This window comes from Cucumis melo, chromosome 1 (genome assembly GCF_025177605.1).
Source record: "Cucumis melo cultivar AY chromosome 1, USDA_Cmelo_AY_1.0, whole genome shotgun sequence".
Classification (NCBI taxonomy): domain Eukaryota; kingdom Viridiplantae; phylum Streptophyta; class Magnoliopsida; order Cucurbitales; family Cucurbitaceae; genus Cucumis; species Cucumis melo.
In genome coordinates this window covers 17,353,063-17,374,766 of record NC_066857.1, presented here as the reverse complement: position 1 = coordinate 17,374,766, position 21,704 = coordinate 17,353,063, and the positions used below count along the sequence as shown (strand labels likewise).

Here is a 21,704-nt window from a genome sequence, read left to right as displayed (position 1 = left end):
ATGGTAATTCTCGATGTCTGTATGCTTAATTCAGCGCCAAACTGACATGCGAGATGCTGGTTCCTTCTTCTTTGTATCTATGCTAGAACCAGTCTTGACATGTAGACCTCCATCCCCAATACGATTAAAAATTGAAACACGGGGTGTTTGTACATTTTTCTATTTAGGCACGCTTAGCTTTTTAAAGGTTGATGGTCTTGTAGTTGTCAAGGCCTGCCATGTGCCTTTCTCTTTTTTAAAGGTTGTAGTTAGCCTTTGAAAGGCCAATCGTTGGTTAAGACTAGATGTTGACTTGTGACATTTTCTTCCTGTCTTTGTCACACTTAGTCTTTCAAATACTGGGGTACGTGCAACGTGCGGTCTAATTCGGTCAAATGCTGAGGTTCTCTGACTGCCACCTTCTTTTTCTTCCATACTACCAACCTCCTCTACAGTTATATGATTGTTGTCAACCACTTTTTCCTTCCCCTTTCTAATTATACGGATTGGCTCTGGCGACTTGTATCCGATTCCTTTTCTTGACACAGGTATAGCATGTCCTTTTCATAATAGCTTCTTTTGGATTGAGGAGAGCTCATGTTGTTCGTGAATTTTCAAACTTTTAAACTCGGTGTGAGTTGTGAAGTCAAAACCTGCTTTCGCCATTAATTTGTAAGCCTTGAGGTCGAACTCATCTTTCGTCCGCCTTTGAGGCAAGCTTACTTCTGTTAGGTCTAGTTTTATTTCTTGCTTAGTTATTTTGGTAAGCGGTGTAGTGAAGCTTTCTTTTAGGACTTCAATGTCACCAACTTTCAAGCCTTGTGGGGACTCTACAAATGGTGATTCACCTTTCTTGCGCTTCGACAAAGGGACATAGCGCAAAATTGGTGGGTTTGAAGTCTTTTCATCCATCAAGATCATATTTTTTGTGGTGCTCGTGGACGTCTCACCCTTTCCAGAATGAAATGTTCCTGTACTTTTATGTGGTTCCCTGCTTGCAAGTGATTTCAACTGTAAATTATTTTCTCTATTTACAAGAGAAATTTCTACAGGCACAGCTTCTAAGCTATTGTCATTCTTCAAATAAAACTTTGCATCTGCAAAGTGAGACTCAACCTCTGAGAACGGGTTAGAGTCGGCCTCAACCTTCTTTACACCGTCTTGATAAAATTTAAAGCATTGATGCAGTGTCAAAGTTATTACTCCATTTCCATGAATCCAAGGACGACCGATTAACAACTTATAAGTGGTCCTTGAATCTATAACATGAAACAATGCACTAGCCTTCAGGTCACCAATTATGAGTTCTAAGCGTATCATACCTATTAATCCTTGGTTGCCCTGGTTGAAACCTTGAATTACCAGTTTACTATTTGAGAGTTCATCCATTAAGATGTCTAATTGCCTCATAATCGACTTTGGCATTATGTTGATAGCTGATCCATTATCGATGAGAATTCGATCCACTCTCTGTTCTCGAACATATCCAAAAACATACAAGTGTCTATTATGAAGTTTAGATCCAACAGTAAATCCTCATCTGAGAAGTCTATAGACATGCAATAAGGAGTACTCTTGCATGTCGCAGTTAGAGCACTCGAACTTGATGCTGCTAAATTCAACAATGCATTAATAAAGATGGTTTTGGTTTCTTGAGGAAGTGATAACAAATCATCCACATTGAACCTTGATAGGTCTTTTGACACTCCTTCCTCCTCTAATGATCTTAGCGGGATGCTTTCTTCCTCTGTTGCATTAATAGCAAGACATGCAACAACTCCTGGATTTTCATCCTGATGATCACAAAGAAATCTTGTTGGAAAGAAGTCTGCCAAGGTTACTAAGCACTGAGGTCGAGGGAAATCCTTATCTTCCTCGTGCACGAGCTTAAGCTTTCGAATCTTTTTCTTGTTCTTATTCTTTTGAGCCTTATTCCCTCTTCTATAATTTTTGTAGAAGCGAGATTCTTTTTTGATCAGAGTTGACTTTCTTTTCTTTCAACGGGTCACAACGATCCACCCTTCATCGTCTTCTTCGATCGATCTTTCTTTTTCTTGAGAATCCTCGAGTGCAACTTCCTGATGGAATTAGACCACTACAGGCTTGAAGGTTCCGAACTGGACCAAGCTTTCTCTTTGCTCAAAATTAATCTTGGCAAAAGAGCCTCTCACATTATCGTTACTATAGTATGGTTTGTTTGAGCTACCTCCTCATGGTCTAGCTCGATCTTTTTCTCATGAGCTAACCTTAGAATTAGCTTTTTTCAACACAAAATATTTCTATACTAGATGACTAATGACCCGATGATACTTGCAGTAGTTGGGATCATCCACTTTTCATGCTTGCTCAGGTCACTTACATTTCGGCAGCTGGATCAGCTGCTTCTTCAATATTTTCTCTAGCATGTCAGCAATATCTGAATCAGGAAATGGGTAAACTTTTTCCTATCTTTCTTTTAAAGTCAGACATCGTCTCACGCTTCCATCATCCTTCTTTTCAGTTCTCCCTTCTTTTCTTTTAGAGAACTTCAGTGGGGTCGTGTTAACGATCATAGATTCCTTCACAGTACTCTTCACTACCTTTTCAGCACTCTTCGTCTCCTTCCTATATTTTCTTACTTTAGGAACAAGAAAATCCTTAGTTCCTCTGCTGGCGATGCTCAATTTCATATCATGAGTGTGAGTTGCTAACTCTTCAAATGTGCATGGCTTTGTTCCTTGTAGAATGTAGAGGAGTCCCTAATGCATGCCTTGGGTGCACATTTCTACAGCTGACAGTTCGATGAGTCGATCTTTGCAGTCAAGATTTAGAGCTCTCCATTGGTTTATGTAATCGATGACTAGCTCTCCTTTCTGCTGTTTGGTGTTTGTAACCTCAATCATGCTCACGGTACGCCTGGTGCTATAGAAACGGTTGAGGAGCTCATTTTCTAACTGTTCCTAGCTGTCAATGACTTCTGGCTCTGGATTGTTGTACCACTCGAAGACATTTCCTTTCAAGCTTCGAACGAATTTCCTGACAAGCTGGTCTCTTCTTGATCCTGCATTCTCACATGTTTTGACGAAGTAGGGGATATGCTACTTTGTGTTGCCCTTTCCATCGAATTGCTGGAATTTTGGAGGTTGGTACCCAAGTGGTATTCTCAAGTTGTCGATTATCTTGGTGTACGACTTAGAGTACATGAAAGTAATTTGTGGCGGTCCTCCATATTGAGCTCTAATGAAATTCGTGATCATATCCTGTAGCTACTGAACTGAGAGAGAAGCAACAGAAACTGATTGTTGTTGTGGTTGGTTTTCCTGCACCACATTCTTCCCTTTATCAGTAGCTTTGACAACAGGAGTTTGACTTGACTCAGTAGTTTCACGAGTCTGCATCTGCTCTCTCAAAATTGTGATTTCATGATCTCATTTCTCCACAACCTTCATCAGGAAGTTAACTTTCCTCTCCATCTCTACCATGGCACCATCATGATAGACATCACCTCAGGGTGTGCTTCTTTCTTTGACTTGTTAAAGGCAAAATCAGAATTATCATACAAAGGATTTTCTTTGAGGACAATCCCCGCTTTAGGAGACTCCATCAATTTCTTAAGAATGCGCTGAGCGACGTTAGAACCTTGATCCTGCTCTTGAGTGATTTCCTTAAAATGACTGCGGGTGATGGGTCATGTGTAAGCGTCGCTTGCAACAGAAGATTTAGATGCAGCCTTCTTTGATGCCATTGATTTTCTTGTAGATTTGAATGACGAGAGAGAGATGAGAGGTAGAGAGGTCCCACTGGGCGTGCCAATTTGTTTATACGAGATTTCCCAAGAAATTTGATTCGTGGAGTTGAACTTGTGTTGATGACGTTGATTTGATGCGAAGTGATTCGATCTCTAGAATTTGATTATTTGATTCTCTCTCAGCTGGATGCTTACGTTTGATTTGAGGAAGCAAAGCATGTGATGTTTTTGAAGTTGGAGTCTTGGAAGAAAAACTTGTATCTTCAAAGGAGCTTCAATCTTCGAGGGTATTCTTAAAGTTGGAGTCTTGAAAGAAAACTTGCATCTTTAAAGGAGCTTCAATCTTCGAGGGTATTCGACTTTAGGAGTTGAGAAGTTTTCTATCGGAGAATTCTCTCTAGACCTTCTGAAGGAAAAAAATTTTCCTCCCACAAATGTAGAAAACTCCTTTATTTATAGAGTTCCCTGGTGGGCTTTTATAGACTTGAGCCTGATCTGGTCTATGGACCATAGCCATAGACTCAATCACATGGATTTGACTCATATTTAATTTTGGACTAAATTAAACCTATTTTTTTGCTTAATTGAATTTTAACCAAGTAAATAATATTTAATTGAACCAAAATAATTAATTTGATTCAATTGCCATAACAAAGACATGTGACATCATTAAAATTGTCAAATTTGTCTTTAAATTTAATTTGGGACACATGCCAATTTTAAGTTAATCTCAAATACAATTATTTTAGTAAATGACATAGCGATTTGTAATTATTTCCAAAATTTCTTATTCAACAAATATCTTTGGTCTGATTGTGATTGAACTAGTGCCAAACTACATGTTTTTAATATCATATTAACATTAAATAAAAAGTTGTAAAAAAATATCTAAAGGAAAATGACTATGAACTGTATTTTGTAAATATTTTAATCAATTTTATTAAATTCAAGAATGTTCCTGTTTAAAATTTTAATTATTAAAAATGAGTGTGAAACATAAAAATAGTTTCAAATTAAGAAGAAAAAAAAAAGAAAGAAAGAAAGAAAGAGAGAAAAAAGGACAAGACTAAACTAATGTGGCCCAAAGCATAATACGGGACACTAACCGTATTGATAGCTTAAAAATCAGTAAGCCAATAACTTCTTGAAGATACAATTGATAATAGAATTTAGGGAAATCTGTGAAAATGGCAAACGTAAGAATGGAAATTGTCAAAATAGCAAACTGTTATTTTATTTTTATTTATAGCAAAACTAACTGCCTGAAATAATTTTCAACTTTTTTCGATCGAAAATGCCCCTCAACGGATGAGAACTGTCCATAATCAAATACAGTATATTTAAGGAACCCGGGAAATCAAACAAAACATCACATAGCCGATTACAGTGTATCTGTAAACACATCCACTTGTGATAATTATTAACCAAATCAAATAATTATTATATTATTTCAAAGATCCCTAACCATATTCAATTGATTTCAATATCCCCTAATTATTCCCATTTTTCCCTTCAATAATTATATATTCAAACTTTAGCTATCGATTTTTTCCTTCAATAGCTATTAACGCAATGAATAGGTTCTAAAATTTTAATGCAATGAATTCTTCATTCCTAAAATAATGATAAACATGATGCAATAATTAACCATATACAAAAACATTAAAAAACCTAACGGAAAAGCATTTAAAACATTCAAAATTCAAATCTCTAAAATTCAAATTTAAATTCCAACCATTCCCTAAAATTATGGCAAATATAATGGGAATACAAAAGTTTAGATTCAAATCCCAACTATCCCTAAAATCATGCCAAAACACAAACCGGAATTATCCCTAAAATTGGGAATATCTCTAAAATTGTTATCTATCTTTAATGTTGCCAACAAACCGGAATTAATCGAAACCAAAACACAAGATTCACCGAAAGACAATCTTTTTGAAATTTCACCGAAATGTTCATGGCCATTAAAACATAAATTTCAACGAAGAACGGAGCAAAGCATATTATTTTTGAAATTTTAACATCTTTATATTCTAAACTACTTTAGAAAAATAACTAATATTGTCTTCCCAACATTATATTCATAAGATTATGCTATATACATTTTATTTCTTTGCCCTTGTCTACCATATTTTCGTAATATCCGACCATTACATCAAATTAAAACGTGATCCCTACAAATGAAACAGGTACCTGTATAATATATGAAACAATAATTTAATTTAATATTCATCCCTCCTATATACAATCTAGTAGTGAATACTTTATTCGATAAACGTGTTTCCTTTGAATTTTTTCCATGGCTTTACAACGAGTGAAGACCGTATTCGATGGTAGATGGATTGAGTCCTGCCGGTATATTGACTATCGCCTCCTTGATGTATATGTTCCAGTTTCATCCTCGTTTCAAGAATTTGCAAATTGTATCCAACGTAGGCTTTTTCCAAATTGAGAAGTTTCTGTCTCTAGATTGACCGTTTACTGGAAAGATTGCAACAATTCGAAACTCATTCGGATTGTTGATGATAAGGATGTGTCTTGGATTATGTTACTTACATCGAAATTCCCCGACAATGATCAAATAAAACTCAACGGATGAGAACTGTCCAGATTCAAATACAGTATATTTAAGGAGATAGAAAAATCAAATAAAATATCACATATTCGATTACAGTGTATTTGTGAACACACCCACTTATGATAATTATTAACTAAATCAAAAAATTATTATATTCTTTCAAAGATCCCTAAACATATTCAATTGGTTTCAATATCCCCTAATTATTTCGATTTTTACCTTCAATAATTATATATTCAAACTTTAACTATTAACGTCCTGTAATTTTAATGCAATGAATACTTCTTAAAATAATGATAAGCATTATGCAATAATTAACTATTAACAAAAATATTAAAAAAGTAACGAAAAATCATTTAAAAGATTCAAATTTCAAATCTCAAGTAAAATTCAAATTCAAATTCCAACCATTCCCTAAAATTATGACAAATACAATAGAAACACTAAGTTTAGAATCAAATCCCAACCCTCCCTAAAATCATGTCAAATAAAATGTGATTTAATTATGGCAAATATAATGGAAATACTAAGTTTAGAATCAAATCCCAACCCTCTATAATTTTGCCAACCAACCGGAATTAAGGGAAACAAAAATAGAAGAATCAGCGGAAGACAATCAACCGAAATTAAGGGAAACAAAAATTTGTACTAAAAGAAGAAGGTGGAAAGCAACGGTGCGGGTGGAAAAAAAATGCGGGTGGAAAGCCATTTGAAAATTTGAAGAATGTTAGAACCGGAGAAAATTTGAAGAAAATTTTGAGAACTCGGTATTTTTTACCGATACATGCAAAAAACAGAGGAAAAATCCAAAGGTTGAATAAGGAACAAAAGTGTGAAACGAAACAACTCACCAATACTTTGGGTGGTGCAAACCGATTAAAAAAGGAAGGGCGTGCAAACGGTGGAAAAGCGACGGAAGAGAAATCGATGGTGGAAAAGTGTCGAAAGAGAGCGACGGTGGAAAAACGAAAGAGAAAGCTACAGTAGAAAAGCGACGGTGGAAATGCGTCGGAAATCCTTTAAAAAACGGAAGAACAAATACGCCGGAAAGCTTTACAGAAGATGGTTTATTTTTTTTGGAGGAAAAATTAGAAAATTGAAGGGAGTGCATAGTATGTATTAATTACAGAGTATTTGTGGTTTTTCTTACTATTGTATTTAGGAGTCTATATTGTAAAGTATGTAGGGGCATTTAAAGCATAGTTATCACATTTATTACGTGTAAATTAACTGTTTTGCTATTTTGACAATTTAAAAATAAATTTGCCATTTATCCAAAGTAAAATTTAGATTTTGCTATTCTTCTTGTCGCCCCTAGAATTTATATATATATTTTAAACTACTTTGAAAGGTATCGATCTACTTTGGAAAAGTCATGGACGTAGTCCAAAACTAAATGGAAAACGAAGTCCACAATTTTCATCCTCCAATGTGATCCACGATTCTTAAAAAATATGAACCAAAGTCCAATATTTGGACACCCATTTTTGTCAAATTTTTCCATTCTCTGTTGTTATTTATCAAAATAATAATATTTTTTTAAAAAAAAAAAATCCAATAAAATGTGATATAGTATTTGTCTCTCAAGAAGCATCCTAAGCTAATAATGTAAGATCGAAACCCGTAGATGAAGTGATAAAATTATTTTTGCTTTTAAGATCCTCCCAGAATAAAGAACTGCAGAAGTGTTATCACATGTATAACATAAACAACAGGAGGTTTATAGAAGGAAAAAGGAAACTCTCAATGATAATTAAGACTATACAAAATTAATTGAATCTCTAATGACTGTCAAATTAACTAAAATTTCTACTTGTGCCTGTAATCACAAGTACCTCCTTTTTTGCAATGTCCACTTTCATGATATTTGCACAGTTTTTGCACTCTATTGTAAGGAGACCTAGAATTCCCACCACCAAAAGATGGTTGCATACCCCAAGATTTATCTCCATTCCCGGGATCTCCACCATGAGAACCACCATCCTTTTGGTTCGAGAATCTATTCCCATTTTTGCCATGCTCATTACCCCACATGTTCTGATTCACAGATGGAACGAGCCAACTGGGATTCATATTCATAGGTGGCATTGGTGCAACGTTGGAACCAACCCATCCCGGAGTTGCATTTACCGGAGGTGGCATAGGGCTGTGCGCTGGCCACCCTTGAATGTTGTTTCCAGCTGCCGGCCCTTGACCTGGTGCAATCCAACCCGGGTTTGTAGCTGCAGGACCAGAACTTTGAGCAGTGGTTCCCCACATCATAGCACTAGCATTTGGAGGTGGTGCTGTTGGACCCCAACCCATGTTTGGATTTCCTGATGGCATAGGCCCCCAAGTTTGGTTCTGAGATTCCGAACCTGGTCGTGGAACAGTACTTTGACCTTCTGGAGCACCCATTCCCCAAGCTAGATTGGGTGGAGTTGAACACTGAATGTGTTGTGGGTTATTAGAAATAGGAGCCGTAGATCGCCAAGGGTCAGAAGACGGAAAATTGGACAAACCGGCTGAGGAAAAACTTGATGTTGAACTTCCTGCACTAAACGATGTGACAGCAGCATTTTGTGCAGGTGACATCTCCCCCCAACGACTGTGAAGGGTTTGTGCTGGTGGCATGCTAGAAGAAACGTTTGATTCAACTTTGTGAGATTGTGCATTTTGCCATGCCTCCGAAGTATCTGTTTCGCGTTTCAGGATGGAGCCAGACCCACGTCCATGAGCTTCAATAGGAGGATTACGACTGTTGATGGATTGTACCAAACTCTGAAGATTTGCACTAATGCTTCTAATATCTGCAGCTGGATTGAGCGAAGCATCGTCAATGATAGGTGATTGCCTTACCGGCTGAGATTGATGATTTTGGAGTGCATTTATAGGACCTGAACCCATGCCCTTTTCTGACGAATTCCGACCCAAATGTGAACGCAGTGGGTCATTTTCAGACCCTTGCATAACTGAAGAACCATGCAAACCACCACCACCAGTTCCCGAGAGTGATTTCGCCTCCATGAACGATGCAGCCACTTGAAATGGCTGCTCCTTTGTTCCTCCTGAGCTGGGAGTAGGAGAAGGAAGATTAGTGAAGTTCTTATTGCCATGGTCAGAAGACCATCTTTCTCCTGAATATCTGGGGACTTTTATAGAACCCGAGACAGGTCTACCAGTAGGGCTAACTTCATTTTGAGATTTCCATCTTCCTCCAGAAGATTGATCATAAGAAGTTGGATTAGTATGTGAATTTGAACTACTAGCATTCTGTCCATCCACACCTGACTGCAAAGTGCCTCCCTGAGGCCTCCCCACAAATGGAGAAGAATTCGGGTGTACTTGCAAACTGTTACTTGTCAATGGAGTGTCCTTCGAGATCTTTCCCGCTAAGACATCGGTCAAGAGTAGGGAGTCCTCTTGCTGGTCTGAGATTCTCCATATTCTCAAGTCTGTAGGAAAATAACCTGTGTTACTCCACTTGCGCAGTTGCACCATTGAAAACGGTCCCTGCACTTTCCCAGAAGGATCCTGATAATGCCATATCTTCTCAGATTCATTTGCTGTAGCTGCATTCTGTGTAGTCCCCACAGATGAAGATACTGTCGGATTTACCGAGTGAGCAGCAGAAGACTCAGATGCAGCCCCAGACAAGGCATTCCTAGCAGTCATTTCTGAACTAGGCGAAACTTGTTTGTCCCACTTGCTTGTTTTTTTAACATCTCTCTCTCTTCCATGACCCCATGAAGTTTCATTTATTATTTCACCGGAACCAATAGCATCATCCCCTTGGTTAGAGAAGCCTTTGCCAGACAAGTTCCTGCTCATGTCTCGATTCGTGTTAGAGAAGTTTCTAGTCCCGCTCCAGGAGTCATTCAAATGTGAACCTCCTTTTCCAGGAGAAACTGGCTCCCTCGTTCTCCTGCCAAAGCTTGTGCTTCTTGACAAGGTGTAGGTTTCTGCATGCAACAGATTATAATTATATTGGCTGGCTGATGATAAAGAAATGTGAACTGAAAAAAACACACACACAACAACAACCTCGTCTCTTATCATCTGCTTCATCTTCATCTTCAGATTCATGACTCGGATCCATATTTGGGTCTGCATGTATTTCTGGTATTTCCTCAATTCTGCGCTGCCGCTCCTCAGGTGTCTTCAAAAGCTGTAGTTTCTCAACACATTCTCTAAGCGTTGAGAGAAGTCAAGGAAAATAATCATAGAGTTCTCTATCCTATTCATCCAGAGAGACAACAAACTGAATAAAATAGAGAAGAACTTTTTACAATCAGGTCGACTTTATTCTAGCTGCACACTCAAAGGAATATATTTTATCTTACAGTTCCAGCTAACATTCTGTAGTCCCTTAGCAAAGCACGGGACTAAAGTTATCCGGCCTCGATTCATAGAGGAAAAGGAGAATATTTGTAAGCTTCCCACCATAATTTGTTTCAAAGTACCTGGGGAAAAGTGATTCTACCAAAAACTAAAAAGCATATTATTCTTAAAAAAAATTCAGCCATAATTCAACAAAATAATGAAAGAAAGGATATTCTTTTCGGCGCCCTTTCTCACTCGCTCGATCACGAAGATGACTTAGTCGAACTATCTCGGTCTCCATCCACTGTAGAGAGCATACAACAAAATAGTCAACTAGAAGGCAAACAATTGTGTCTAAAATACAAATAAATATATAGTTTGGCTTAAACAGATTAACTACTTATATGCAACCAATTGACCAGCAAAATGAGTTGGACTCGTATCTCTACCAAAAAAAAACCTATAACAAGTAAAAGATGCCAAGAAAAAGTATTAGTTAACATTATATGAAGATCTTTAGGAAGTTGCTTGTTACAAACCAAGGTAGTATGGGATGCCTTGTCCCACATTGGTAAGAATGGGATGACCAATGTGGCACTTAAGTGGTTTGGCTCTACCAAGCCAATGATTGGCAATTGGGGTATGGTCTTCCAAGGTGCTTAAGTACCTAACAATGGTATTAGAGTCGGTTGTTGACGTTTCTGAGTGAAAACAACAAAGGGTTTTGACCAGGTGTGGCCGAGTGAAGTACTGCTGAAGTAGCTGCCGCTATTTCGGCTTTCCAGGAATGGGGTATTGTTAGAAACCAAGGTATTATGGGATGCCTTTGTCCCACATTGGTTAGAATCGGATGACCAATGTGGTACTCAAATAGCTTGACTCTCCCACCCCAATGGTTGGCGCTGATTTATTCAACAACATGGCAAACGAACAATCTAACATCATTGTCCTTATAAATTTTCTTAATTTCTTTGGATCCATTTTTCAAACTAAAATGCCTTCTTTTTTTATTATTTACAACATGGTCAGTCAATGTAAATATATCCTACTTAAAATATTTGTTGCATAAGTTCTCATACAGAACGAAGAGAAAAAGGAAGAAAATAAAGAACCCTATCAAAATGAAGCCATTAATTGTTTGACACAAAACTAGCCGATACCTAAGACGCCCATCTTAATACAACCATCAACTCCAGATCGTTTGAGGTTAGATGAATCTTAGTTGTTCTCTAATAATTAAACAATTGGAGGCCGAGACAAGAGATATAAACTAGCTAGTGCATGATAGTACAATACAATGACAAACAATTTTACTGGTCATCTGGAAGGCACACATATTTCCTTAATAAACTGGTTGGCCACTAAAGAACAAAGGCAACCTTCGAGGGTATTTCCCTTCAAAACATGCATACATGTCAAACTATACAGGTTGAAATGAACTTTCAAGAAACATAACTAAATTGATCCATGGACTATTCGTGTGATGAAACTGCATAACTGTTAACAGTCAAATACTTACATCCTTGACTCTGGCATCTTGAAGCGACATGGCTCTCTCCTGGAGTTCACCCTACAAGGGATAATTGACTTTTTAACATAGCCTGAACATTTATTTGACGACGTGCTTAAATAAATAATTATATAGAAGGTAAATTTACCACTGTCAGACGGTTAATGATTCCACACTTCATGCTCTGTCTGAGACGCTTGCACTCATCCTGAGACCCCCCCCCCCCCCCAAAAAAAAAAAAAAAGAAGGAAAAGGAAAAAGTTTTAAAGAAAAATAAAACAAAAAAGAACGTGCCAAAGAAATCAAAATTACACTTTCTTTGCCAATCCAGTTCTAATGTGGTAATATTAAAACACTAAATTTGTCTTAAAATTACCTCTGTGAACTCTTGATTTGAGATAATATCAATTGAAACCACTTCTGTCTTGTTCAAATTCAAAATCTCTAACAAGATATCAGTCATCCTTTTACCAACTTTATAAGGCTCGGATGCTTTACTTGTACCTGATAACATATCAACAGCTTAAAAGTTACTTCTATAGTCTTATTACATTCTTACACAAAGAAAATGGTTGAAGAATAACATTTCTTCCAACGGTAAAAGCCTGACTCTTACCTACAACTTGAACCAGCCGATATAAATCTTGTTTTTGTGCACTGCCTGATATTCTTATCCTCACAAAAGAACCAACAACCTTGTCATGAAAACTCTCCTCATCTTCGATCAGATATTCCACCAAGTTACGTTTTAAGTAAATTAAATTAATGTTATGAATATCAATAGCTGCATAGTCATCAAGGTTAGACTGCAATCCTCTCTCATCTTTTTTCCTCGTCCTGCGTTTTTTCTCTTTCTTAATCTTGCCTGACCCATCAGTCCCATCAGCCTCCAACTGACTTGATTCAGTTTCAGCAACACTCCCATGCAGATCATTTATCTGGGCATCCTCTTTGATGAGGAAGTGTGATTCGAGGAGCTTCAACATTTCAAAATGTCCCACACGTGGCTTTCCAAACAAACTCTCAAGTCTTGAATCACATATGATCTGACTTTTCCGTCGAGGATCACGAAGCTTATTTCTTTTAATATATTCTAATAAGAGAGCCTGCACGTCAAACTGAGATAAAACAGTTCTATCACCATTCTTCATGTGCATTACAAACTCCAAGAGCTCTTTAGATGCCCACTCAACATTGTCATCCGCGGATAGCCCTTGAGAATCAGCTATAGCTGGCATACTAGGCGAACTCATTTCCTTTGCTTGAGATCTTGACCTTTTCTTAGCTTTTCTCTTTTTAGAACTACCAGATTCTTCATTTTCAGAAACATCCAAATCTGATCCTCCATCAACATTACCATCACATAGCTCACCCGGTGAATCAGGCCTGCTAGTTAGTGTCTCAGATCCTTTCCATGGGTTTTTAGCGTGAACAAGTTCATCAAATGTTAGAGAAAGGCTTCCCTTCAGATCTATCCAGTACTCCTTGAAAAGATATTCCCAGCTATTTTTGTCATTAAAATCGATTTGGCCCTGCACAAGTGCAAGAATGACAAGAATAAGAAAATGGCATGCTACAGTAAGACACATCTACGTTACTGCATAATGTACTTCGTAAAAACATAGCTTACTGCTTATATGCATGAGCAAGGAGTAAGAAATAGTAAAATGGACAAAATAAATAATAAAAAATGAGAATTACTACAGCCAAGACAGTGATGGTTGTCTGCCCTAATGGGGGTGGATTGTGTGCAATCTAATTTTCACACCAAGGATAAAGGGAGAGAGATCTCCAATAATAAAATCAAAATATTTATTCTATATTAGAAGTAGTCAATACAAGAAGACAGTCTCTCTATTTGTAGAGAACTGAAAAGCCAACTAATCATAATCCTAATTAATCAAGAAAACTAATCTTCATGCTAATAAACTAAGGAAACTAATTCTAATCCAAATCAATAGAGTAAACTAGTAATAAGCCTAATCAATTAAGTAATTTACCAAGATACCCTATTTAACCTAATCCTGCTACATCAAAAATTCTATCCTATTTGTAGCCATAATAGTTTTTTCTAGGTACTAAATATACAGAGGAAAACAAAAGATACGATAGTTCAAATCATTTTGCCACAAAAAAGAAGCCCTTAGCCTTATAGTCATTATGTTGCTAACATGACTATCAACTTTGGCATCCAGCATCTACTTATTGCTACGTTAATTATTAAAATATGGACCAAAATTGAGATTTCAGTGTGTGCACACTTTTCTCCTTCAACGAGATATGGACCAGGACCACACCCTTTCGAGTGGAGTCCTAATGGTTGGTTGAAAGGCTTTAGTAAAAACCTATGCACTGTTATTGCTTTGGGCTTTCCCTTTTTTACTTGTACGATGCTTAGCTGGCGATGGTGATAATGCTTATTTTTCAAAGGATTGGTGGGAGAGGTATAGGACTCTTGCGAAGTTATTCCCACAACTTTATCATTTGCCTCAAAAAGAGGTTAAGCTTAGTTGCCTCGGTATTGATTTCTACCACGCCTTCCCCCTCACTTTCTTTGGATTTTCACCGATCAATTACTAATTGTGAGTCTTTGAAGGTGGTGCGCCTTATATATACATTCTCTTTTTTCTTTTCTTCTATTCTCTTTTAATGATAAACCCCGTTCATGGAGGAAAAATGCAAGCCCGTGCAGAAAGAAAAGCCTAAAACAAGAGGGAGACAAACCCCAAAACTACAAAAGAAAATAAACATTCAATCCAGTAAAATAAGACCAAGCAAATAATTACCCAGAAAAACCTAGTAATTGATTAAAGATCCCACACAATGAAACAAACACCGACCTACCACAAAAATGACCCTTTCTCTCGAAAAGGTGGGAAAAGTAGAAACTCTGTAATCATCTCTCTACAATCCAGCAAGCCAACAAAGCTATACTAGGTTTTATTTCCACTATTGCAAATCGGGAGATTGGTTTAGGGCCGAGGGATCTTCTAGTTTGAGAGCCTAATCTTTTGGAGGGTTTCTCCTATCACTCATTCTTTCCCATCCTTTGTTTCCCTTCTCCTATTAAGGAAGCCTCACTTTTTCCCTCTCTTTGGAAGTTAAAATCCTTAAGAAAGTAAATTTATTTGCTTGTCAAAGCTCACAGGGGATACCAAGATTGTGTCCAGCAGCATTCTACCTTGACATTGTTTGCAGTGATGTGTCAGTTCTATGCAGACAATAGGGTAGAGGATTTGGATCGTCTTTTGGAGAGCTCCCAGTTCGCTTACTCCACTGGGAATTGGTACTTTAGTTTGTTTGGGGTTGTCATGGTACGTAATAGGAAGAGTTGCTCTTCGATTGATGAGATCCTGATGGATTCTCATTTTCAATCTTCAAGATAAGAAGTCTTGTGGCAGACTTGTTTTGTTATTTTATGAATGTGTCTCAAGGGGAATATTACGCCTTTTAAATCGGTGAAGAGGTCTTAGAAGGTGTGGAGGCAGTGAGATTTGACGCATCCTTACAGACATTTGCTAATCAAAATTTTTGCAATTATCAGCTTGGTTGCATTCTTTTGCATTTAATCCTTTTCCATAGACTATCTGATGACTCCTTTCGTGAACTTGTTTTTATGGCCTCGTACATTATTTCGTTTCTGCTTCTTCATTTTCTTTCTATGGAAGCTTGACTTTTTTTATATATACATATGTTAGGAACCAAGGTCCTTATAGGATGCTTTTGTCCCACATTCATGGCTGACCAATGTGGTACAAGTGATTTGGCTCTCTACCTCAATAGCTAAGTACCTCAATGGTATCAGAGCCTAGTTGTTGACGTTTCGAAGTGGAACCAGTGGAGCGTTCTGACCCGGTGTGGCCTTGAGTGAAGTATCATGGAAGTAGCAATTTGGATGTCGTCTTTCTGGGGTGATGGGTATTGTTCCCTTCATTGGTTAGAATGAGATGACCAACGTACTTAAGTAGCTTCGCTCTCCTACCCCAATAGCCGTTTTTTGGAGTGTGATTCTCTAATGTGCTTAAATACCTAACAACATGTACATTATAACAATGCATTTTTCTCCTCGAAACTACCTAATTGTTCCTTTGACCTCATGTGTCCAGTTTTTTAGTTCCTAATCAGTAAATTATCAACTAACGACATCATCTCCTTATTATCCTTTATTGGTTCCCCACAAAGTTATGTTTCATTTTTTTATTGTAATTATAACCCAAATTTGTACTAGTTGAACTCCTCTATTTTTTTTTGTAAGTTGTTCTGACGGGATACCCCAACCCCCCCCCCCCCCCCCCCCCAATAATGAAAGTTCTGTTTCTACAATCCAGCAAGACACATCTAAGAGACTAGATACTAGATGAAGTATGGCAGAAGTATATGGTTCAGGACTTTCTAAGAGATCGACTTCTCCCTCCCTTCCTGACAATTTTGCAAAATACAAGTGTTCAAAATTTCCTCCAGCCATGTTTCATGGAACCTTGAGAGGGATTTGAAGTTCATGACTTGCTCAGATCTTGATCTGGGTTTACTATTCTTAACGTAATAAGATGCAAGGAAACAACAAGAAAATGATTTGAAGTGAAGACTAGAATTGAAAAGAAAAAAGAAAGATTCCAAGTGAATAATAAAAAAAATGGAAACTCTGGACCAAGTCACAGAGAACTTCCAGTTACTAAATGCATAGTTTGACATGTACAACATGGTCCAGTGATTTTGTCTCAATCATTATATCGTGATCAACTAACTAGTTACCTACATAAAGTAATCATGCTGTTATACATATTTTTCAATGAGAAATTAAACTTCCATTTGAGATAAAAGTGAAATAATACAAGAGTATAAACTATAAAGAAAAACTAAGCACGCAAGAGCTACATTATCTTTCTTGTCGAAAACTTGAGCTACCTTGTTAAAGTATCTTGTTAGTCTCTTTTCATTATGTCACTGAAAAGTTTGCTTATTAAACTTCCATTTGAGATAAAAGTGAAATAATACAAGAGTATAAACTATAAAGAAAAACTGAGCACGCAAGAGCTACATTATCTTTCTTGTCGAAAACTTGAGCTACCTTGTTAAAGTATCTTGTTAGTCTCTTTTCATTATATCACTGAAAAGTTTGCTTTGCTTCTCAACTCTATGTGTCCGAAATGATAATGAGACAATGGTAATGCAGTAAAATGGAAACAACAAACAACATTAAGAATTTATCTGCAATTATGTACACCTTTTTTTTATATAGAAATCTGCAATTATGTACACCTGAACAGCATTCGTGCATGTTTGGCACTAATGAAATGCAACACGTACCTTTTCTGTACTCCCCTGCTCATTCTTTTCAATCGATGTAACAAATCTCATGCATGTCTCGCAGAAGCCTTTATTCCCTCTAACACAAAAAATAACCGCATTTTTTATGCAGCCCTTGCACAAGGAAAAAGTACATGTGTAACACATGTAATGGGCAGTCTTCTCACAGTTACTACAGAGATGCCAACCTATAAATCATTGTAAAAGAAACCCTTGAATGAGAACATAAATCAATTCAAGTTGACAAAGTAGGCAAAGAGGAGGAAAACGAGGTAAGGAAATTATTGGCTGGATCAGAAATAGTTCAAATCTCAAAGAGAACAGGAATTATGGTAGAATCACATAAATCAGTCGATTTTTATTTCTCTTTCATTGATAAGAGAAAAGGTAAAGCATTAATTTGTAGACTATTAGGAAAATTTTAGTAAAATGCTCTACTCTTGAAACGCACTTCATATATAGTTAAGAAACAGGGTTGAATCTATAAGATCTTTTTCCTTTAGTAAAGTAGATACAATTTCAATCATTTAGTGAAAAGTACAATCCAAATCTATATCATCCCAGAAGGGGTTAACAAAAAACCACAACAATTGGTGCCAATTACATTGAGAGTTGAATACAAAAGAGAGTAACGAGCCACCATAATCTTCAAACAAGTCATCAAGGCAAACAAATACAATCCACCACACACAAGGTCATTGCCTTAAACTTCAACGTGTGAAAGAAAATATTGCAGGATCTTCATCTCCACAAGCTAAATCCTTCTTAATTTGAAACATAAATGCTACCTTTATTAAGTTAATTCTATGTTCTTTTTTATTTTTTTAAGAAATGAATTGCTCGAGCTTCGACTGTCTCTGAACAAAAAGAGAAACCAACAGATACCTCTCCCTTCCTTGCCCTATGCCCTCGAAAAGACCTGGTAGTTATATTGAGGATAAGGAGAATTGTTATCAGTGAAGATAGGACAAAAAAAATCCTAACATCCTTTGCTACCGTTTCAGTGAGGTATCACTTTCCAATTCTGTGGCACTATTTTCAGTGATAAGTGTTATATTGAAAATTCGTTTTAAGATAAAAGGAGGATCATTTTGGCAGGCTGACAAGTTTGATACTCATTGGAATTTTTAGTTAGCGAGAAACAATGGGGTCTTTAGAGGCACAAACAAGTTGTATTTGGAGTGTGTTTCATTTTGCACATTTTAACCCTCTAGACATTTTCCATCCAATTTTTTGTGATCTCCTTTTTTGTTATTCTTAACTGAATTCTCTAGAGTCTCTTCTTGTACTTTCTTCTTTTGAGACATCTTATTTGTTTCGTGCCCTGAGTTTTGATATTGCCTAGTTTTTATATTCTCATTTTTCTTAATGAAACGCGGTTGCTTGTGTCCTATGAACCTATCATTAAAATATTTGACGACTATTTCCACTTTCACAATGCAAACTTTGAACAACTAAACCTCCAACGTTTTTACATTAGCAATATAGTGCAATGAATGAGCATGGTTATTCCAAAGTTTACCAACCAAAATTTCTTTCCATCTTTTTTAAATACAGAGGGAAGATGCTGCAGCTGAAACTCCAAACCAACACCTACGAACAATGAAATCTGAGTCGATATAATTACCAATTCCAGAATATCATAGTGCACGTCATTTGGATGTCTTAAAATCTACATGACAATACTCTGCAGCCATCTGCACATTGATCTTTTTAAAAGCAAGCAAAAACTTCCTTTTCACAAACATGAGAGGAAAAATTTTATTAGTTTTTTAGCTTTTTTGGGTAAAAAGAGAACCCCATTAAAGTAAAAGAAAGCAAAGGGGGCATACATGCAAAATAGCTAATATGACTTTAAAAACTCTACAAGTTACTCAATTGATCAAAAGGAATAATTACAAATAATAGTTACTCAAATGATGATGAATGTATAGAAACAAAAATCTCCCACAAAGAGGATAATAATTGATGATCCTCACAAAACAAACAAAAAAAGAACCACTCCATTCCTTTCTACCCACAACAACCAAATAGCGCCTTTCACTTTCACCAAGTACTACCAGTGAATTGAATGAGATCACTAAAGATGCTGGTGTAGGAGAAATTGGTAACTCAAAGAAACTGAGTACATTATACAAAGTATATGTAATACTAGACAGCACATTACCACAGTTCCATCGACCCTTGGCTCGGAAGAATGCCTCATCACGATTAATACAGGCCGGGTGGTATGCCTTGGGACAACCTCTGGAACGAAGAAAAAGAAAAGATCAGCACGCAATCTCAACAAAATAATAGTCTTCAAATGTCCCTGAAAAAAACTAACCTGCGATCACAGAGTACAAGATCACCCCCATCAAAACAAATAAAGCAAACGTCCTCTTCCACCTTCTTCCTGGAAGCCACTCTAGCTGGAGCTTTAGAATTCTTTCCACGCTTCCTTTTAGACCCACTGCTACTTATATTTGGCTCATCCATCTCTTCTGTAACATCCATCTCCTCAACCTCCTCTGCTGCTTCCGTTTCCTCCACCAAATATGTCATGTTTACATCCGTCTCCTCTGATCCAATCCCTTCATCCACCAAATAAACCATGTCATCTGGCTCCGCAATCTCTTCTGCCATAGCTATTTCCTCCCCTTGTGCAGTCTTGTCATCTTCTACATTCTCCGATTTTACTTCTTCCGCGGTGTAGTCAGTCACTTGCACTCCCTCAGCCTCTGCATTCTCATCTGCCACATTCTCGAGCTTCTCAACCACGGGGCTCTTATCGGCCAAACCCAATCCTTGCACCCCCGCTTCCCTATCCTCCATGTCTTCGATCTTCAACTCTTCAATGCTGTAATCTGCTACATCCACTCCCTTGATCTCTGGGGTCTCATCTGTCAAATTCTCCATCATCCCCACAGCAGTAGCCTTGTCTTCCATACACATTCCATCCATCTCAATAGTCTTGTCTTCAGCATTTCCTACATTTACCGTCTCCTTAATCTCCACAGCAATATGTGTCAGCCCCACCTCATTAGTAGTGCTTGAGGCATTCTCCCTCTTCAACGTTTCACCAGGCCTGTCTGCTAAATTTTCTGTCCGTCCCTCCACAGCCCCATCTACCAAACTACCTTTCAACTCAGAGTTCTCTTCCAACTGCACCCGGACGCCTAATTCCATCTTCTCCACAGAAAAATTTTCTTGTTTTGGTACCTCTGTATCCTTCGAATCATTGGCGTCATCAGCGTGCTCTTCCACCTTTGTCTTCTGCACTAAATTGATTGCATCAGTAACATCTACATCCTGCACAAAAAGAGTCGTTTCTGCAAGCGTTTCCTCAGCCAAAACATCACTCAGACACGTCGTCTCGGTTGTCTCTACACAGCCAGCTGAACCGTCTACGACCGTATGCTCTGAAAAATTCGCCATTAAAACATTGCCCTCGGCCTGATTTTCAGCAACACCAACAAAAACCATTTCCGGTAACAACTCACCTTGAGCAAATTCACTCAAAGCCTTCTCCTCCTCTGTCACCCCTGTATTCTCTTTCACATCATCGAAAGCCCTTTGCTCCGATAACCCCGTTTTCTCAATATCAGGTTCAATCTCCAACTTCACTGAATCTTCCGCCATATCTTGAATAATGTTACGAGAATCTTTCTCCTCTTTTATCTCTTTCTCCTCCACCAAATCCTTCTTCTCCATCTCCGAACAAGTATCCACAGCAAGAATCTCATCCCCAAGAATTGCATCTCTTGGTGGTAAAGATTCCACGACGGTATTAGGTGAAAACTCCGTTTCGATAATTGAGGACTTGGACGCACAATGCTGTTGTTCATTGCTATGAAGCTCTTCTCGATTGGTGTCACACTTAACATCTAAAGAAGAAGATTTTTGGTCGTGATATGAAGAATCATCTTCTTCGGCTTCCATTTTTGAAACAGAATTTGGGATTAAAAATTTAGAAATGAAACGGAATTGAAACCCTAGGGTTTTAAGATCCACTTCCCCTCTCACCCAAATTTCTTTTTTACGGTTCAAGAAATAAGAGCGTTTGAAGAAGGAAAGAAAGAAAGAATGAAAGAAATTGTTTTTTTTGCTTCGCTTCGAGGATTTTGGTTTGTTTTTTCAATTTGATTTTACTTTTTCTTTGCCAACAAAGTTTTTAATACATTATATAGCCCCTTAATTTTGCATAATTACATATTGTACCCTTCAAATGTCAAAAGAAAAACAAGTTTTCCTTTTCTTTTTTACGATTAATCAAATATTTACTTCTTAACTTGTCGTCAAATTTAAATTTTAACAGG

General features: G+C 37.3%; 1 protein-coding gene across 1 annotated transcript; it reads right to left on the bottom strand.

Moving 5' to 3' along the window:
* Positions 1–7,915: 7,915 nt before the first annotated feature.
* Positions 7,916–21,524, bottom strand: LOC103490349 (zinc finger CCCH domain-containing protein 19). Its single transcript, XM_008449834.3, has 10 exons — positions 19,733–21,524; positions 19,574–19,653; positions 17,407–17,594; positions 12,716–13,631; positions 12,476–12,603; positions 12,248–12,307; positions 12,109–12,159; positions 10,823–10,893; positions 10,311–10,462; positions 7,916–10,228 (listed from the first exon to the last, which is right to left on the bottom strand). The coding sequence occupies exons 1-10, from the start codon at positions 21,325–21,327 to the stop codon at positions 8,097–8,099; spliced, it is 5,373 nt and encodes a 1,790-aa protein (XP_008448056.2). The 5' UTR covers positions 21,328–21,524; the 3' UTR covers positions 7,916–8,096.
* Positions 21,525–21,704: the final 180 nt, after the last annotated feature.

What these genes read in the sequence shown, in the direction of transcription:
- LOC103490349 (XM_008449834.3), bottom strand. Translation starts at nt 21,327, where the DNA reads ATGGAAGCCGAAGAAGATGATTCTTCATATCACGACCAAAAATCTTCT. An exon ending in TCGGCTGGTTCAAGTTGTAG is followed by an intron (nt 12,604 to 12,715) that starts GTAAGAGTCAGG and finishes ATATGTTATCAG; the next exon opens with GTACAAGTAAAGCATCCGAG. An exon ending in GAGAAAGGGCGCCGAAAAGA is followed by an intron (nt 10,463 to 10,822) that starts ATATCCTTTCTT and finishes ACTTCTCTCAAC; the next exon opens with GCTTAGAGAATGTGTTGAGA.